At 41.7% G+C, this 20,962-nt stretch overlaps 1 protein-coding gene across 1 annotated transcript; it reads left to right on the top strand.

The window, feature by feature from the left end:
• The first annotated feature begins 1,119 nt into the window (after positions 1–1,119).
• Positions 1,120–19,905, top strand: LOC129635738 (zinc finger protein 271-like). The gene is made up of 4 exons (XM_055558871.1): positions 1,120–1,223; positions 1,275–1,385; positions 8,223–8,512; positions 17,330–19,905. Exons 1-4 carry the CDS (start codon positions 1,120–1,122, stop codon positions 19,327–19,329), a joined length of 2,505 nt encoding a protein of 834 aa, XP_055414846.1. The 3' UTR covers positions 19,330–19,905.
• Positions 19,906–20,962: the final 1,057 nt, after the last annotated feature.

Here is a 20,962-nt window from a genome sequence, read left to right as displayed (position 1 = left end):
GAAGTGTGAATTTAAGTGTTAGCTGTTTATGGAGTTGTCTAAGGGACCCAGGTGCAGGCTGGAAGCACCTCTGGGAGATGAGATCCTGGTCCCAGGTAGCTCTTAGTCCAAGACACCCAAGGAAGTCCAGGGCACTTTTGGACATTCCTGTCTACTGCAGTATAAAGTATCTACCTTGTCTACTTAAACTTTAACAGAAAACACTAACTGAGCTTTCATTGTAGTGTCAAGCATCAGCTACCTGTTCTAAGTGTCTTCATTCATCTTTATAGCACCCTATATTCTACAGTTTTACAGAAGAAAAACAGAGATGTTATGTACTTTGTCTCAGGTCACAAGGCTAGTAAGTAGTCTGGATTGTTTTGAAACCAAATGGTCTGACTCCAGAGTCCATACTCTTAGATGGGTACCCTGATGAACTGCCCTTTCACATCTGCCTTCTCCACTAAACCAACTGCACTTTTGAGGAAAGCCTGTGTTTTCATACATTTCTCTAACATTTATTGAGTTCCTACTTTGTGCAGGCACTGGGCTAGGCACTGAAAGAGTTACAAACAAGACAATGTCCTTGCATTGTGGTTGTTGAGTTGCTAAGTCGTGTCTGACTTTTGCCAACTCCTGTGACCAGCCCCCGCCCCCACCCCTCCCATGGACTGTAGCCCCCCAGCCTCCTCTATCCATGGGATTTCCTTCTCCAGGGGATCTTCCCAACCCAGGGATGGAACCAGCGTCTCTTGCACCTCATGCATTGGCAGATGGAGTCCTTACCACTGCCCCACCTGGGAAGCCCTTACCACTGAGCCACCAGGGACTGAAAAACAGTGGGGAGAGGCAGATGTTTAAAAAAAGAGGGAAAAAAAAAAGAAAAAAAGCACGGAATTACCTGATTTAATTGTGAAAGAACTACAAGGGGGAGAGTAGAAAGTGCTCTGAGAGTGGCTGGTTTAAAAAAAAATCTAACCTAGACTGGGGAAGTCAAGAAGGATGGCTGAGATAGGACACAAGAACGAACTCTGGGCGAGTGAAATGGGAGGAAGGATTCCATCTGTGCCCCTGTGACTCCTCCGTCAGCGGCCGGGCACACAGGAAGCGCCCGGTTAGTGCTCGCGGAGTCCGGGGATGCAAAGGCAGGTGGATGAACCGCAAGCGGACAAACATGAAAGCATGAAAGAATGGACCGACGGACGGATGCGCCGACCGACAGAAGGGCGGGCGGCCAGACGGTACCGTTGAGGGGCGGCCACTTAGAACCGCATGCTCTGCCTGGGGCCTAGGCAGGCCGAGGCCGCACAGCGGCATTTTGGGAAGCACCCGGGGCCCCGGAGCCGCGGGGCCGCACCGCCTCACTCACCCTTCGCTCCGCGGGCGGCGGGGACTGACCCCAGGTGAGGGGCAGAATGACCTCGGGCGGCGCGCGCCGGAAGTGGGGGGCGGCGCGCCCCTCTAGGCCGCCCGGAGGACTGCAGCTCTGTGGCGGGGGCGCGGCGGGGTTCAGAGGACCATTGAGGGGAGCGGGAGAAGGAGGGGTCTCTGGGTGGGACCTGGTGGGGACTGCCCCAGGTCGAAAACGGTTGACGGGAGACTGTAACAGGAAAATAGAAATAGCGATAGAGCTTAGTGTAGCATCAAGGAGATAAAAATAGAACCGACCATCTGTAAATCTGGGGCAGAGGACCATATTACATTCGCACACCACGAACACGCTGTCTGCAAGGACAGTTCTCGAAGCTACAGGGCGGAGAATAGGGGAAGGGGTCTTACCCCAGCGTGGCGAGAGTGTAATGTGCAGAAACACCCCACCGTCGACTGCAAGGGCTTGGGGATCCGGGACCCAGCAGTAGAAGGTCACTAATTTTCTCAAAGACTGCGGTACTCAAGCTGAGCCTTGCCGCAGACGGAGTAAAATGGAGATTTAGGAGTGCAGTGTTTCTAGGGAGCGGCAGGAGCGAGAGCACAGCGGTGGGAAGCTCAGGGCCCGCTGGGGAATTAGCCCAGCATCTTGGCTGGGTGGATCCTAGGTTAAGGGATGGGTTGGGATCAGGTTTGGAGAGTTTCAAATGCCCTGCTAAGGAATCAGGAATGCATTTAGTTAGCGGTGCAGGCCATTTACATGTGACATGGCCAGAATTGTAATTCTGGGGCAGTATCTGACAGTGCTTTGTAGACAGGATTAAAGGACAAAAGAGATGAAAGAGGACAGGCGGTTAAAAATGTAAACTCAGCAAGATTTGCGAGTATCTGAAAATATGACTAAAGATAGGGAAGACATTACCAAGGGAGATCTTGTGGAAAAAGAAACAAGGAATTATAAAATACTAGTATCTGAGGGAATGAAGGGGTAGAGCTGGTAGAGAAAAGGAGCTTCTCAGGGAAGCTGGGCCCAGCTAGTTCAAACATCATAAAAGCCAGGAGAGCTCTCAGGAGAGGGAAGAAGTGACTAGGAGATGCTACAGAGAGCTGGAGAAGATGCTAACTAAGGTGATGCTAGAATTAAGGCGAAGGGCAGAAGAAGGGCCAGAGAGATGTTACCTATGGAATGTCCTTGCCTGGGGTTAAGAAGTGTATGGTAAGGCCCTGAGAATAGATAATAATTCCTTTCAAGAAATGTGATAATGCAGGAAGGAAAAAGAGAGGAAACTCATTGGTCGAGACAACAGAATTTTAAGGAGTTTGTTTTCTAAGGAGATTAGAGACCTAATTATATTTGTAGAATAAAGATAAAGAGTGAGTGGGGAGAAAAATTGAAGACAGAAGAATAGAGGAATAGTTGATAGGGAGAGAATAAGACTGGATAGGTCTCAGGAAGTAAGATGAAACACTATAATAAAAAATGGTACATTTAGTCTATGTTGTCATGCTCTGAATGTAGACCAACCAAGTAGTATCAGTAGGTGATGCTCATTTTATACGTAAATAAGTGCACTGTTTACTGAATTGTCACAAACTGAACACACTTGTGTTACTAGCACTCAGATGAAGAAACAATATTATCCATCCTCAGAAGTGCCTACTGCAGTCTCATCAAGCCACTACCCTCCTCTGGCCCTAAAAGATAGAAACTACCCTAGAGGAGGGCATGGCAACCCACTCTAGTATTCTTGCCTGGAGAATTCCCATGGACAGAGGAGCCTGGCAGGCTACAGTCCATGGGGTTGCAAAGAGTTGGACACGACTGAGCGACAGCATAGCATACATACACTAAACCCTTAACATGATAGGTTAGTCTTGCCTATTTTTGTACTTTATGTAAATGGAACTCAATATGCACTCTCTTAATTCAGCCTTCATTCAACACTGTGTGTGAAATTCATATTGCTTTCTGTAGATGTACACTGTACATTCTCATTTCTAGTAAGAATATATTGTGTGATTATGCCAATACTCAGACATTCTATTATTGGTGAACATTATTGAGAGTGAAGTATTAAACTCTCTAAATACATTATTTTTGGATGTTAAGCTAACCTTGTATTGCTAAGATAAATTCCACTTGATCATGATATATAATTTTTAATATAGTAATGGATTAATTTATTCATATTTGATTGAGAATATTTGTGTCCATATTGTTAGAGATATTCATCTGTAGTTTTCTTTTCCTGTGATATCTTTGTCTCACTTTGGTATCAGAGTAATTAATGGCCCCTTTTATTTTCTGGGAGAGATTGTGAAGGATTAATATTCACTTCCCTGATAGCTCCGTTGGTAAAGAATCCACCTGCAATGCAGGAGACCCCAGTTCGATTCCTGGGTCGGGAAGATCCCCTGGACAAGGGATAGGCTACTCACTCCAGTATTCTTGGGTTTCCTTTATGGCTCAGCTGGTAAAGAATCCACCTGCAATGCAGGAAACCCTGGTTCGATCCTTGGGTTGGGAAGATCCCCTGGAGAAGGGAAAGACTACCCACTCTAGTATTCTGGTCTGGAGAATTCCATGGACTGTATAGTCCATGGGGTCCCAAAGACTTGGATGTGACTTTCAATATTCTTAAACTGTTTGATAGATTTCACTTGTGAAACCATCTAGGCCTGTGCTTTTCCTTGTTAGAAAAATTTTTATTATGAACTCAATTTCTTTACTTTTCATACATTTATTGTTTTTATTTCTTTTTCAGTTTTAGTAATTTATATAATTCTAAGTAGTTTGTCCATTTCACTTATGTTGTATAATGTGTTTGCATAAAGTTGTTTATAATAATCCCTGGTTGGGTTTAGTTGCTAAGTCGTGTCCGACTCTTGGAACCCCATGGACTGTAGCCCACCAGGCTCCTCTGTCCATGGGATTTTCCAGGCAAGAATACTGGCGTGGATTGCCATTTCCTTCTCCAGGGGATCTTCCCCACCCAGGAATCGAACTCAGGTCTCCTGCATTGCAGGCAGATTCTTTACCGACTGAGGTATGAGGGAAATTTTTATAGGGTTAGTAGCAATGTCCCTTCTTCTTGGCTTTTGTTAATCTCTCTTTTTTCTTTAGTTGACCTAGTAAAGGCCAGCTATATACTAACAAAAATACCAATTTTTGTTTATATTTTCAAAGAACAAAATTTTGGTATTTTGGGGGGAGCGGGTAGCAGCCTGTGCCAGGTCTTAGTTGTGGCACACAAGCTCTTTGATGGAGCAGGGTCTTCAGTTACCGGACGAGGGATCTAGTTGCCTGACCAGGGATAGGACTTGGGCCCTCTGCTTTGGGAGTGCAGAGTCTTAACCACTGAACCACTTGAAAAGTCCCTTGGTTTGTTGTTTTTTTTTTTTTTCTGCTTTCGGTTTTATTAATTACTACGCGACTCATTACTTCCTTCCGTCTGCTTCTTTTGGCTAAGTTTGTTCTTGACATTCAAGTTTCTCAAGATGGAAGCTTAGATTACTGATACGAGGTTTTCCTTTCTAAGATAGACATTTCAAAGCTAAAAAAATTTCCTCTTAAGCACTGCTGTAGCTACACCCTACAAAATTTTAAATGTTGCATTTCATTTTCATTCAGTATGAAACATAATTTCTCTTGTGATTTCTTTGAATTATAGGCTATTTAGATATGGGTTGTTTAATTTCCAAATATCTTAGAGTTTCCAAATTACTCTGTAGCTTGGAATGCTCTCTGGGCCAGTGGAAGTGAAGAGAAGTAAGCTCAGTTGTGTCCAACTCTTTGCGAGTCCATGAACTGTACAGTCCATGGAATTCTCCACGCCAGAATACAGGACTGGATAGCCTTTCCCTACTCCAGGGGATCTTCCAACCCAGGGACTGAACCCAGGTCTCTCACATTGTAGGTGTATTCTTTACCAACTGAGCCAACAGGGAAGCCCAAGAATACTGGAGTGGGGAGCCTATCCCTTCTCCAGCAGATCTTCCCAACCTGGGAATTGAACAGGGGTCTCCTGCATTGCAGGCAGACTCTTTAGCAGCTGAGCTATCAGGGAATCTTTACCAACTGAGTTACCAGCTGAGCTACTGGGCCAGTGGAATCCCTATCAACTGCAGTCTCTGGGCTGCATAGGTCCCATTGGCCTTGGAGCTGCTCTCAGTTGAGGTGGCCTTGGTGTCTCAACCCTCAGTAGTGGACCCACCCCCTGGGCACTCCATTGTCTGTGTGTAGAATCCCAATAGAATCCCAAAAGTCTGACAGTCTTTCTTTATTTTGTCCTGTCTCTATCAAATTCAATCCAAGCTAGCAGTGTTTCTGGTGAGAACCATATTGGTCTTCTGTGGATATCAGAGGGATACACACAGCTGGATACAAGGCTCTTCCATGGATCCTTCCTATAGATAACCCCCTTTCTATTCCTGGTTTCTGTTGAGATGGTTGATTGGGTCCATGAATCACCCATCTAACCTCTTCACCGAAAGGTTGTCCAGCTGCACCGAAGGCCTTGTCTCTGGAGCATGCAATCTGTGTAAGCTGAGAATCTTCCAAATCTTTGAGTACTGACTCCTTTTCGATTTATCTCTTTCCTCTCAGATTTTTACTGTAATCAGCAAGAGAAAATCATCCATCTATACTTTACACCTTTTGCTTGATAATATCCTCAGTTAACTATCCAAGCTCATCACTTACAAGTTCTATTTTCTGCCCAACAGCAGAATATGATTCAGTCAAGTTCCTGCTACTTTATAAAAAGCATCACCTTTTTCTCCAGCTTCCAATAATGTTTTCTTCATTTCTGAGATGTCACCAAAAGTTTTTATGTTTGTTTGTTTGGGTTTTTTTTTTTTTTTTGGCCACGCCACATGGCTTGTGAGATCTTAGTTCCCAGACCAGGGATTGAACCCCAGGCCTCAGCTGTGAAAGTGACAAGTCCTAACGGATGGACCACCAGAGAATTTGCCCCCACCAGAAGTATTTTTAATGCTCGTTATTTCTAGCAAAATTCTGTTCATGACAATATATGTATTCTCTAGGATGACAGAGGATTCCGCTTCTGAGCTTTTCATTTCCTCTGAGCCCTTGCCAGAGTCACCGTTAATGTCCATATTTCTACCAACAATCTCTATAGGGAGAGAAGGCCAAGGACTGGGACTTCCCTGGCCGTCTGCTGGTTGACTCTGCCCTTCCACTGCAGGGGACATGGCTTCCATTCCTGGTCAGGGGACTAAAATCCTGAATGCTGCATGGCACGGCCAAGGAATGCCAGCAACCATCTTAAGTTAGGAGACTGGGGTGGAACCAGTCCTTCCCTAGAGCCTTCAGAGGATCATGGCCCTTGCTAACACCTTTGATTTGGGGTTTTAAGCTCCAGACTGTGACAGAATAAATTTTTATTGGGTTAAGCCACTCAGTTTGTGGTACTAGAAATGGGGTGCTGAACAAACACCTAAAAATGTAGATGTGGCTTTCAAACTGGGAAATGACCAGAAGCTGGAGTTCTGAGATTGATGATACCAAGTCTAGGATGCCTGGAAGAGATTGTGTCCATACAAAGACCTGTACGCAAATGTTCATGGCACCTTTATTCCTAATAGTGAAAAAAACTATAGATAACCCAAATGCCTATCAACTGGTGAATGGATAAACAAACTGTGGTGTGTACATCCAATGGTATATCATTCAGCAACAAAAAGGAGGAGTGGGCTCCTGATACAGCAATATAGCTAAATCTGAAAATAATAATGCTTAGTGAAAGAAGTTTGAGTGCAAAAAAGAGTGCATTCTGTTTGAGTCCACGTAAATAACTCTAGAAAATGTTAACTATAATCACAGAAAGCAGAATAGTGGTTGGGGGCTGTGGCAACAAAGGGAGGGATTACCAAGGGAAGGAGGAAACTTTTGGGAATATGTTCATAATTTTCATTATGGTGATGGTTGTATACATAGGACAAAACTCACCAAATTGTATACTTTAAATATTTGCTGATTATTGTGTGCCTGTTATACCTCACTGTGTTTTTGTAATTTTTTTTTTTTTTTTTTTAAAAAAAAGCATCTGCACTCCCTACTTGGAAGTGCTGGACCCAAAAAAGGAGTCCTTACATTTGTTCTTACATAATGTTTCTTACACTTCATCAGGGTCTCATTCACATCCCTAAGATTTCATTAATTGGAACAGGTTCTAGGGGTGAAAGACAAAGTCCTCTTCCTCTATCTCAATCATCACTTCAGCCAACCACCATTTTCCCAAACCTATACCTTTTCTTCTGACATCTTAACTCACATGTCTTACCGGTCTCAATAATTCTATTATTTACTATTTCTATATCCCCCCTCCTCCCGCCCTCACCCTTACTTCCCAAGATATTTCCAAGGACACAGCAATATCCTTTCGTACCCTGATGCCCTCTCCCGCCCCTTTTCAGGTATTTCTCACCCTGATCCTTCAGCCACAACGAGGAGTGTATTGGCAAGCAAACAGTTTAGAAAGAGACACCCATGGCCTTTCTTAACAGCAAAGTAGATGCAAATCCAGCTTTCTAGCAAGTCAGGGATGAATTCCTGAGCACTATTTTTAAGGCAGCAGTTCTCAAAGTGTGGCCCCAGGATCACCTGAGAACCTGTGCCCCCACGGCAGACCTACTGAGTCGGAAGCTGGGATGGGGCCCAGCAATCAATTTAAATAGAGGCATGTCAGTGTTCTGGGGTGGAGGGAAACCTGAGAGACAGGAAGAAAGATTGGAAGCTTACCGTGTGTATCTGATTGACAGATTTGGGGACTCGAGACAGGGTGTGGGGTGGGTGGAGAGACATTAACAAAGGAGAAAGATAATTAAGGAAGAGCTCATTATGTAGTCAGAAAATCTACCCTGCCCCAGAGAGCTCTCTCGAAAGATGATTTCCGACATTTACGCCAGGAACTGGCAGACAGGGCCCTAGCTGAGGCCAGTTCCGCGGATGTTCAGGGGTTAAATCTCGGCAACTCCCCGCCCCCACCCCACCCCACCTCGCCGCTCCCGCCTCGCGCGTGCGCGCGTGCGAGGCCTCGGGCCATAGAGCTAAGCAAGCCTCCCAGATTCCTAGAGCGGACAGCGCGATGGCGGGTTTACCCGGTGGGAGGCTTGACGACGATCTGGAGAACACATCAAGGTATGGGTGATGTCGGCTCACGGATGGCAGAGGAACTCGGGCGATCTGGGCTGCCCAGCGGCCTCGCAGCGCCGCCAGGGAACCGTGTACGGTTGCTTGAGTCTATAGGGAGTCGAGGCTGCCGCCGTGGCCCCCAGGCTCGGCTCCTGGGCACTGGGAGCAAGCTGGTCGGTGCTTGGCCTGGTGTGCTTTGGGTACCCGGCCAGTCGTTGACCGGCTTGGGTTCTACTGAATGAACATTAGAAACTTTGGAAGCAAGTGGAATCCAGAAGCTTGGATGCAGCCGCACGAATCAGCCGACGAAGGTGTGAGTGTGAGAACAGGAGGGAGGAACAGATGATGATAGATGTCTCAGTAGTGTCATTTGGGTGTAGGAAGGGCAGCGAATGACATAGAGCTAACCACTAGGGCAGAATTCTGAAATTCCCTCCCCTGCCTTATGTTTCCCATTATATCCTTAGTTTGGTAGCATTAACCCCCCCGGATTATTTTTTTAAAATCTCTAGACTTGGAATGGAGACTACATGTCCAAGACGGGTGGTATACACTATGTAAAGTAGATAACTAATAAAAAAAAATTAGGTGTGATGAGAACATACTGTATAGCTCAGCAAACTCTCCTTAATGTTCTGTGGTAACCCATATGGAAAGGAAGTCCAAAAGGGACTTCCCTAACTAACCCTGTCTGCTGGATGATGAGGGAGGAAGCATAGTAAATTTGAAAGAAAAGCACTTGAAAGTTAAATGAGATTTTACTTTCTCCTTAACGTCTTTTATATCCAGAGGATGTTTTTGCTGGTCTAGTCTCAGAAATTACATCTTCAGTCTCTGCAATGATTCCCTTCCAAGTCCACTGGTGCCCAGTTGCCTCCAGGCCCCAGACTTCTATGTGAACAAGAAAAGCTCACTGAGGAAATGGTAGTTCTTCAGTTGCTCCCTGAGATGTCATGTCCAGTTGCCATCTATGGAGACTCAGTTCAGTTATGAGTCTTAAGAACACCTGTCAGGTGAGAAGCAGTGTGTATCTTTTTTAATGGTTAGGGGAGGGGGCGGTTTGGGGTTACCTTACTATGTTAGTATCTTCCGGTGCTGTTGGTATTTCTCATTGCCAATACCCTTCCCTGTATTAGGCAGTACCATCTCTTTTTTCACAAAAGAAAAAACATTCTTTTGTGTTCCAAGCTCCTGGCTTTATTGTACATTCTTGCATATGTAAATTTACATATTGTAAATTCTCCTGGCATTCCTTCCTCTCCTCCATTTTTCCCATTATAATCACCTTACCACCAAGCTGTCAGTATTCTGTATTTCCCCGGGGGATACTACCTGTGAACTAATCAAAGAAGCCTTTGCCCTCAGGGAGTTTACATTCTAGTTGCGGGGAAAGGAAATATATAAATATACAGTATAGTATCCGTTGTGGCTCAGCTGGTAAAGAATTCACCTGCAGTGCTGGAGACCTGGGTTCGATCCCTGGGTTGGGGAGATCCCCTAGAGAAGGGAAAGGCTACCCACTCCAGTATTCTGGCCTGGAGAATTCCATGGACCGTATAGTCCATGGGGTCACAAACAGTTGGACAGGACTGAGCGACTTTCACTTTCACTTAACTTTCATAGTATAGTATCAGATACTGATAATGGTTATGGAGAATGTATCAGAATTCTGGCAGGAAACATATGGCTCATTCAAACTGGATAATTCAGATTTCATGAAGAGGCCGGGAAGGATTATAGAAATCAACAAGGGATGGAGAAGAGCCTACACAAAGTCTAAGCTGATAGAACTATCTTCTGTCACCCATTCCACATTGCCCTTATCTTCTGCCAGCATCTCAGTGGCACAGAGTTCTTTATCTAGTCAAATAACATAAACCTTCTTTCCTAGATGATCTAAGTCCTTGGTGACCCTGTCTCTTTCAGTTTCCTTTGGTGTACCATTGACAGGGCCTATTAGACATGAGAGAACTAATGGGCACCCCCATGAAGTCCTCTGAGTTCCAGTAGCAGCAACCATTTCCCCACTGGTAATTGGTATCAGTCATTCTGGCCAGCAGAGTGACCCCATCTCTGCCTGCTGGTGTGGCAGTTTGAGGAGCCCAAAATACAGAAGCAGGAAACAGTCTCAACTTCAAATTTAATAAAATTATGAGTTTGTTCCATGGTAGAAGTATTTTTCCTTTGAGAATCAGAATCCTAAACCCACCAAGCCCAAGATTGTAGGGATATGAAGCAAAAATAATGTAAGTGAATTATGAGGTATAGAGTAAGAGACATTATTACTTTCTCTTCTGCCCTTGGCTCCTATATCCATGTATTATGGCCATGGGGAATATATAGCGCTGTTTATCATCCTGTAGTTTATTGCATATATTGCATCCCATATGACAGAACTGCAAAGTTATCAAGGTGTTGTTGCCCAGCTGGTACCATAATTGAACCTTCTTTTAATCATTCCACCATTATCATCATCCACTTAAATGTAGATGGTGGGACATATGATAAGGCCCATGAGTTATGTGTGTATGAACTCACTGCTGAACTTCCTTCCCTGTAAAATGACTCTTTTGGCGATAATACTATATAGAATACTGTGATAAGAAATACAGCATTCTCTTAAGTCAATGTACATTTTTATCTGGACTGTGTATATAGTCCTTTGAAAACAAATGGTTGCCCTCTCCATAATAAAAGGGGTTAGGTATAGTGAATCTGTCCCCAAGTGGCTACCTACTTTCTCTCTAGAGAATGGTACCTTATTAGGGCCTTAGCAGTTGGCCTCTTGGGCACATAGAAATTATTCTAGGCATATCAACCTTCATAAGTGGAGGTCCGTATTGTTGAGCCCTTATATAGCCTCCGTCTGTGCTGCCGTGACCACTTTGTGCATGAATCCGTTGGGCAAACACTGCGTTGGTAAAAAGGCTGATTGATATCATAATATGGATTGCCGTGTCCATCTGATTGAGAGGCTTCTCCACAGAAAACGCCCTTTGGTAGGATTCACAGGGGCCACTAACTTATTAGTGGTTCATGCTTTGGTTTATCCTCATACTTTTCCTCCAGAATCTTTATTTCTCATCTTGCTCAGTCTTATTCTTCCCAGGTACCTAAGTAATCAGATGGGCTTCCCTGGTGTCTCACTAGTTAAGAATCTGCCTGCCAATGCAGGACATGCGGGTTTGATCCCTGTGTCAGGAAGATCCCCTAGAGAAGGAAATGGCAACCCACTCCAGTATTCTTGCCTGGGAAATTCCATGGACAGAGGAACCTGGCAGGCTACAGTCCATGGGGTCGCAAAGAGTTGGACACAACTTGGCGACTAAACAACAACAATGAGTAATCAGATAACCCATTAGTTACTACCCGTGAATTGTCAATACATGTATCTTAGGCTATGTTGCCTAAGTAGACAACCAGGTATATACCTGAAATTCTGCCCACTGGAAGGATTTGCCTTTACCAGCATGTTTGAGGCAACCTCTGAGTAGAGGTATAAGCTGGTGCCCATACACTGGGCAGACCCATCTCTGCATTTTCCTCCTCTGTTAACCGGTAATAGGGAACTCCCATGGGACCATGAATATAGGTTGAGGAGGCGTGGTCGTGGAGCGATAGGAACAGGAATGGGAATCTGAGCCACTAGCACATGGAATTTACTTGTCTTTCAGATTTGCTTTTATAATGGAATACTGGTTTATATGTTCAGTTCTATGAATTGATGGATCAAATAACAACTGGTACACAGTGGTCACTTTGTAATAGTTATTTGGTACCCTGTGGTCAAGCATTAAGTCTCTAATAGTGCTCAAGAGCAAGCCAAGATCTGCTTTTCACTTAGAAAATTGTTGGTAGAAGGAAGTATGGCCTTATTCCACTATGTTCTCTCTTCTTTTAATATTTATTTTTATTTATTTGGCTGTGCCAGGTCTTAGTTGCGACATGGGGGATCTAGTTCCCTGACCAGGGATCGAACCCAGACTCCCTGAATTGGGAGCATGGAGTCTTAGTCACTAGACCACCAGGGAAGTACCTTCACTGTGGTTCTCTTACAGAGGCTTTCAAAGAGTCTCCATACAGCAACCATGACTGCTCCTGACACTTCCAGTACCATTGGTTATCCTGGTTAATGAAGTCATGTGACAGGACAGCTTGCATCGCAACATGGTCCTACTGTAGAACCTTTTTTTTATTCTGTTAGTCACTCAGTCATGTCCGACTCTGTGACCCCATGCACTGTAACCCACCAGGCTTCTCTCTCCATGGAATTCTCCAGGCAAGAGTACTGAGTCTCTCTCAAAAGTAGCAACCTTACAAATTTCTTAGATTGGTTATTTCAGCTCATTTACTATGGTATCTGTTCCCTAGAAAATGCAGGCCCACCAAGCATTATGCCTCTCTGAGGTGGTAAGAATTGGTTAGAGGTATAACCAAAGTGAGAGAATAAGCCATGTGACAGAGAAGAGTCTTCCAGGAAGAGGGAATAGCAAAAGTCAGAGCCCCATAAATATAGCAGGAACAGAGCAAGCCTGGGGTAGACAGGTGATAGGGGTGGTGTAGAATGAAATGAGGGCAGAGAGAAAAAAAGGGACAAGATCATAAGTTATTCCCAGTGAAATGGGAAACCAGTGGAACTCTTTACACAAGATAACATGTAAAGATCACTCTAACCATTATATGGAGAATAGGAGAAAAGTAAGTTAGCATAAAGAAAGCAAATGATTTAAGAGAGTAATCAACTATGTCAAATAAATCAAGAATAAGACTGAAAATTGACCATTGGATTTGTTAAGATAGAGCATATAAGGGGCTTTAATAAGTATGGTTTTGGTGGAGTTACAGAGATAAAAGCCTGATTGCAATGAGTTAAAAAAGGACTAGACTTGATGTTTCTTAGAATATAGCACTATGTGAACTATACACACCTGAGCAAAGTGTGAAGTAGCTTAACCACTTTGGAAAAATCTAGTTGAAGACCCAACAATTCTGATCCTAAATTTATATAACCAAGAGAAACACTTGTATATGTATACTGAGATAGACGTACTAGCATATTCATATCAGCATTGTTTGAAATAGCAAAATGTTCTTATCCATTGAAGAAGGACAGACAGATCACTTGTGGTATATATCACATTATAGCAGTGAACATGAATGCACTGTGGGTGAATCTTCCAAACATAATGTTGAGCAAAAAAAACAGTCATAAAATATATGTGGTATGATTCCATAAATGTATAAAGTTCAAAAACATGCTGTATTTGCTGCTAGGGATGCCATACCAAAACCACAGAGTGGGTGGCATAAACAACACAAATGTATTTTCTCAGTTATATGTATGTACTTTGGTCATCTATGCTTTACTTTGCTTCTACAAGTCTTACAGCTTTAGGTTTTATATTTCAGTTCAGTTCAGTTCAGTCACTCAGTTGTGTCCGACTCTTTGCAACCCCATGAATCGCAGCAAGCCAGGCCTCCCTGTCCATCACTAACTCCTGGAGTTCACTCAGGCTCAAGTCCATCGAGTCAGTGATGCCATCCAGCCATCTCATCCTCTGTCGTCCCCTTCTCCTCCTGCCCTTAATCCCTCCCAGCATCAGAGTCTTTTCCAGTGAGTCAACACTTTGCATGAGGTGGTCAAAGTACTGGAGTTTCAGCTTTAGCATCATTCCTTCCAAAGAAATCCCAGGGCCGATCTCCTTCAGAATGGACTGGTTGGATCTCCTTGCAATGGTTTATATTACATTTCTAGTTAATTTTTTAAATAATTTTATTTATTTATTTTTGGCTATGCTGGGTTTTCGTTGCTGCACAGCCTTTTCTCTAGTTACAGTGAGCGGGAGCTACTCTCTGGTTACGTTGCATGGGCTTCTCATTCCCATGGCTTCTCTTGTTGTGGAGCACGGGGTGTAGGCATACAGGTTTCAGTAGTTGTGGTGCACAGGCTTAGTTGCTCTGTGGCATGTGGGATCTTCCTGGATCAGAGATTGAACCTGTGTCTCCTGCATTGGCAGGCAGATTCTTTACCACTGAGCCACCAGGGAAGCCCCTCTAGTTAATTTTTGTGTATAATATAAGGAGGGGCTTCCCTGGTGGCTCAATAGGTAAAGAATAGTCAGAGTTAATTTTGGTTATTATGATATCCACTTGTAACACTTGTTTTTGAAAAGAAGCTACTTTTTCACCATTGAATTATCTTGGCAACTTTGTTAAATGTCATTTGTACGTACATATTTAGATCTGTTTCTGTTCTATTCAGTTAATGAATATGTCTATCCTTGCCAGTATCTCACTGCCTTGATTACTATAGCTTTGTAGTAAAGCTTGTAATCAAGTGGTATAAGCTCTCCAGTTTTGCTCTTTTTCAAAATTGTTTAGACCTTTCTCTGACTTTCTACACAGAGTTTAGAATTAGTTTGTCAGTTTCTACAAAAAGGCCTGCTAAGAATTTCATTGAGGTTGCATTGAATCCACAGATCACTTTGGGAAGAATTTATCATCTTAACAATATAAAATCTTCCTGTTTGTAGATGATGGTATATATTTCTAAGTCTTTAATTTCTCTTAGCAATGTTTTGTAGTTTTCATTATGCAGATATTGCACATACCTTGTTGAATTTGCTTCTTAGTATTTCATTTTTTAGTGCACCTGATAAAATATTTTTAATTATAGGTTCTAGTTGTTCATTGCTAGTATACAGAAATGCAATCAGGTTTTGTGTATTGCAATAAAACCTTTTACAAGTTCTAGTAACTTTTTAAAGACACTTTAGGATTTTCTGTATACATGATTGCATAATCTGTAATACAGTTTGACTTCTTTCTTGTATATCTCATTTATTTTTCATGTTATATTGCATTGTCTATGAATAGTGAATAGAAGTTATACAATGTTGAATAAAAGTGATAACATGTTCTTGTTTTCCTCCCTTCTTCCCAGGAGAAAACCATGTAATGTTTAACCATTAAGTATGACGTTAGCTATTAGCTTTTCTTTGCCTTTTATTAAAGTAGTTAATTTGCATGTAACATGCCTGATGTTAGGATTTAAATATACCATCTTATTTTTTTGTTTTTATTTTACCCCATCTTTTGTTTCTTTTTTGTTTTTCTTTTTTCTCTTCATGTGCTTGATTTATTTATGTTATCATGTTTTTTGTTTTTCCGTTTTTTCTCTATCAGCTTATTGTTTATACATCTTTGTATTGTTACTTACCTGTCACCTTATAGCTTTCACCTCATAGGCTTTCTCAAATGTGATTCTGTGAGAGAATTAAGCCAAAATGCTCTAAAGCATTCACTGTAAGTAACATATTAATGTTTCTCCTATACATCTATTGATGTACTAGCTCTCTACCATCTTTGGGAGAATTAAGAAAATAGTCATTCATAATATTTTCTTGTGGAACCCTGTTTGAAAAAGGCTGCCTTAGAAATCACAACATACATATTTAATTTATTACAGTTTATCTTAGTTTACTATGCTGCTGCTGCTGCTGCTGCTAAGTCGTTTCAGTCGTGTCCGACTCTGTGCGACCCCATAGACAGCAGCCCACTAGGCTCCTCTGTCCCTGGGATTCTCCAGGCAAGAATACTGGAGTGGGTTGCCATTTCCTTCTCCAATGCATGAAAGTGAAACGTGAAAGTGAAGTCGCTTAGTCGTGCCTGACTCTTAGCAACCCCATGGACTGCAGCCTACCAGGCTCCTCCGTCCATGGGATTTTCCAGGCAAGAGTACTGGAGTGGGTTGCCATTGCCTTCTCCGTTACTATTTCTAGGATAATCCAAAGACCTTGTAATATTTTGGTTCCATTTATCTTCCTCCTCTTATGCTATTTTTTCCATATATTTTAATTCTACATGTATACTGTAAACTCCATGAGACACTCATGCCCATTTAGATTTACCCCAATACTTCACTTTTTCCAGTACTCTTTGCCTGTGGCAAAGAGGATAAACCTCCACTTGGAGGCTTGGGATTTTGGATTTTAGCCCTTGAAATTAACCTCTGTCATGTTTTTAGCTCTACAGACCATTTGCAGTCTGACAGTGATGTACCTTTTATAGTAAACACCTCTTAAGAATGGGCTGATAGTCTCAAGAATTTCGGTGGAGCTCTCATGTTCTCTACCATTACAGACATCTGGTATTGTTGAGCATAGGGATAACTTCCTAAAAAATCAACTCAAAAGAGATTTCTGATCCTACCTCCCTAATCTTTTTCTGGTTTACACACCTTAGTAAGGAAGTTTGGTCATTGAATATAGCTATTCTCAAAAGGATCATGTTTTCTTGGTCACTTTCTTCTAATAATCAAGACAAAAGAGGTAGAGGACTACATAGACCTATTTTTGGAAATTCAGGCTTCTTTCCTAACCATTCCTGGGCTTGATGCTTCTTTCTTTCCCCTGGACAGCACATGACCAGTCTGGTTGGTATACACTCACAGTGACAGCTGCCACTGCCTCCTCCTTCTCTTTTTCCCTTTTACCTCCTTCCAACTCCCTCACTGAAGTTTTCATTCATACTGCCTACTTTACATATATCAGTAAGTTGCTTATGTATTAGCTCTAAATAGTCAAACTTTGCTAATTACTGTAATTAGATTTCAGTATTCTCAGATCTCTTCTTGTGACAAACATATACAGAACATATCTGAGAAGCCACTTTAATAAACAGTTATTCATTATTTATTAATTTTCAGTGTTTTGGAGCACTCCTATACTGTGACATTTCATAGGAAAATACTAATCTTTTTCACCTTAAAATTTCTTACAGTATGGAGAACATCTTCCATCTATATTTTGTTTACTGTTTTAGATGGTGTGACTAAGTCCAGTGTTGGAGAGATGGCTTCCAAGGAGGAAATTACAGCAAAAATTGAACCATTGACTGAAGAGTCTGGCAACCCCAGAAATGATGTTCTCCAGGATTCTGAATGCAGAGAATTCTTTGGACTTGGGGATAAATTCAGTGAAAAGGATCAGAACCTCTTTAAAAGAAGACAGCACAACTGTGATGAATGTGGGCAAAGCTTTGCTTGTAGTACAGGCCTTATTAGGCATCGAAGAACCCACTGGGAGAAACCCTATGAATGTGATCAGTGTGGAAAGGCCTTTAATGTGAGCTCAGCCCTGGTTCTGCATCAGAGAATTCATACTGGGGAGAAACCCTATCCTTGTAATTGGTGCATTAAAAGTTTCAGTCGGAGCTCAGACCTTATTAAACATCAAAGAGTCCACACTGGTGAAAAACCTTACAAATGTGATGAATGTGGGAAAGCCTTCAGTCAGAGCTCTGATCTTATTATACATCAGAGAATCCATACAGGAGAAAAACCCTATCAATGCGGTCATTGTAGTAAAAGTTTTAGCCAGCGCTCAGACCTGGTTAAACATCAGAGAATCCATACTGGAGAGAAGCCTTATACATGTAGCCTGTGTAACAAGCATTTTAGTCAGAGTTCTGATGTTATAAAACATCAAAGAATCCACACTGGTGAGAAACCATATAAATGTGATGTGTGTGGAAAAGCCTTCAGTCAGAGCTCAGATCTTATTCTACATCAGAGAATCCACACTGGAGAGAAACCATATCCATGTAATGAGTGTGACAAAAGTTTCAGTCAGAACTCAGACCTTATTAAACATCGAAGGATCCACACTGGAGAGAAACCCTATAAATGTAATGAATGTGGGAAAGCTTTTAATCAGAGCTCAGTTCTTATTCTGCATCAGAGAATTCACACTGGAGAGAAACCCTATCCATGTAATCATTGTAGCAAAACCTTCAGTAGACTTTCAGATCTTATTAATCATCAACGAATTCACACTGGAGAGAAGCCTTACCCCTGTAACCAGTGCAGTAAAATGTTTAGTCGAAGATCGGACCTTATTAAACATTACAGAATTCATACAGGTGAGAAACCCTATGAGTGTGATAAATGTGGGAAGACCTTTAGTCAAAGCTCAAACCTTATTCTGCATCAGAGAATCCACACTGGAGAGAAACCCTATCCATGTAGTGATTGTACAAAAAGTTTTAGTCGTCGTTCAGACCTTGTGAAACATCAAAGAATACACACTGGAGAGAAACCGTACACATGTAATCAGTGCAATAAAAGTTTTAGTCAAAGCTCAGACCTCATTAAGCATCAGAGAGTACACTCTGGAGAAAAACCCTATCGTTGTGATTGTTGTGAGAAAGCTTTCAGTCAGAGTTCTGACCTTGTTCTTCATCAGAGAATTCACACTAGAGAAAAACCATATCCGTGCACACAGTGCAGCAAAAGTTTCAGTCAGAACTCAGACCTTATCAAGCACCAGAGGATCCACACTGGGGAAAAACCATATAAATGTAATGAGTGTGGGAAGGCTTTCAGTCAGTGTTCAGCTCTTGTCCTACATCGGAGGATCCATACTGGGGAGAAACCATACCCGTGTGGTCAATGTGGCAAAGGCTTTAGTCGGCGCTCTGATCTCATTAACCATCAAAGAATCCACACGAATGAAAATCCATATAAATGTGATGTGTGTAGAAAAGCCTTCAGCACACGCACTGATCTTACTGAACACCAGAGAATCCACATGAGAGAGAAACCCCACAGGTGCGTTCAATGCAGTAGAAGTTTTAGCCAGCTCTCTGATCTTAATCATCATGAGAAAATTCATTCTGGGGAAGACACTTTGAATGTGAGAAAACCTTTAGTGTATACCCCAACTTTATTCAGTACTAGAGATGCTCTGCCAGAAAAAAATCATAGGAATGCTATTGATTATGAAAAAGGTTTTAATCAATGTTCAGCTGTCATGCTACATTAAAAAAACACACAGACACTAGAGAGAAAACATAGTAATTCAATTTTTGTAATGAAAAGTTTAACTCAGAGCTCAGACATTACTAAAGAAAAATTCTGAGAATGAATCCTGTGGGTAGAGGGAAAATCTTTAATGTGAAAAAAATTTACTGAATGTCAACAACAATGGAAAAAAATTTCTGCTGTAATGTAAGAAAAGCTCTAGTCTTTTAATCAAATACAATCCACAAGAGGAAACTTTCTATCATTACAAGAAATGTCTAACAATGATAATGCAGAATGTTACCAGATATTGTAAAAATCAGTGTGGTGGCATGTATAATCAGAGCTCAAAAAGAAATGTATTAGTGTTATAATCTCACACCTTTAGTGAGCCCAGATCACCAGTTGCAGAGAAGTTATTTTAGAGAATGTAGGGAAAACTTAAACCCTTCCCTTATCTTGTCATTCACTCTGCTAATTGGCATACCACTTATCTCCTGACAGCTGGAGAGTTCTATGTTATGCTAATGCTAGCTATTAAAGTCCCTGTGTGTGAACTTGCTATGCTCTTCTGGTATTAAACTTGTTAACTACAAAACTCTAGTGCCCCATTTTCTGAAAGTTTGTGTTTTTTTGTGTGGCCAAGTTTTGTTCTTCCTAGTGAGCACGAGTTTTCAAGTTTCTGTGATGTTCACAGCAAACATGAATTTGTTTTCCTCTTAATAATTCAGCCCATCCATAAACTTCAGAGGTTTGAAATTATTTCAACACTACCATTTAATTGCAGCTTCTGAATTTATGAAATAATTGTTTTAAATTCCATATGTTAAAGTATGAAGATTACTACTATGTTTATCCTGTCATCTATAGATTGAACAAAATGTTAGTTAAAGTAATAACCTTCATGACTAATTCATATAGCATATTCTGTCTACAAGTAAAAAGATCTGTTGATCTTTTTTTTTAATGGCAACATTCATCAGACTTGGTTTTGTTTGTTGATTTCTGACATACATACTGATAATAGGCCATGTATACTTGATATTTTCAACTGAAAAATAGTTTTTTAAAAGTAAGAATACCTGTGTTTCTGGTATTAACCATTTGTTAAAATTCTGCTACTGTTATTTACTTTGACTATCCCCCATAATCATCCAATTAATATTTTAATACACATTGTTAAATTATTATGTGCAAGACATTTTTTTTTAGGTTTTCTAGTATACACAAAGAATACACTGTCCCCAGAAATCATGAATTGTATGGTGATAAAGGCTGACATATGCATAAAACATGGCTCAATAGAATCATTAAGGTAGAAAAGATGCTTATAAGAGCTCAAAGGTGATAGGGTTCAATTGTGATTGGAAAGAAAGGAAAAGATTTGTGGAGTTCCCAAGATTTGAGTTTTGAAGGATCGGAGTAGAGGCATATGGGCAGGGAGGGAATAGTCAAGAAAGGCACAGAAGTGAGAAGATACAAGAAATGATGTAGAGTATAGTGCTTAGTCACTAATTCAATAAATATTCAGTGTCAGACACTGCAGTGAGTGCTACTGAAGAAAGAACGATGCCCTTGTGCTTAAGTGTTTAGGAAAATAATGACTGAAACATGAACTTAAAAGAGTAAGAATAAAGTGGAAATTAAAATGAAGT

Source organism: Bubalus kerabau, chromosome 21 (assembly GCF_029407905.1).
Source record: "Bubalus kerabau isolate K-KA32 ecotype Philippines breed swamp buffalo chromosome 21, PCC_UOA_SB_1v2, whole genome shotgun sequence".
NCBI classification, from domain to species: Eukaryota; Metazoa; Chordata; class Mammalia; order Artiodactyla; family Bovidae; genus Bubalus; species Bubalus kerabau.
This window is presented reverse-complemented; position numbering and strand designations above follow the sequence as displayed.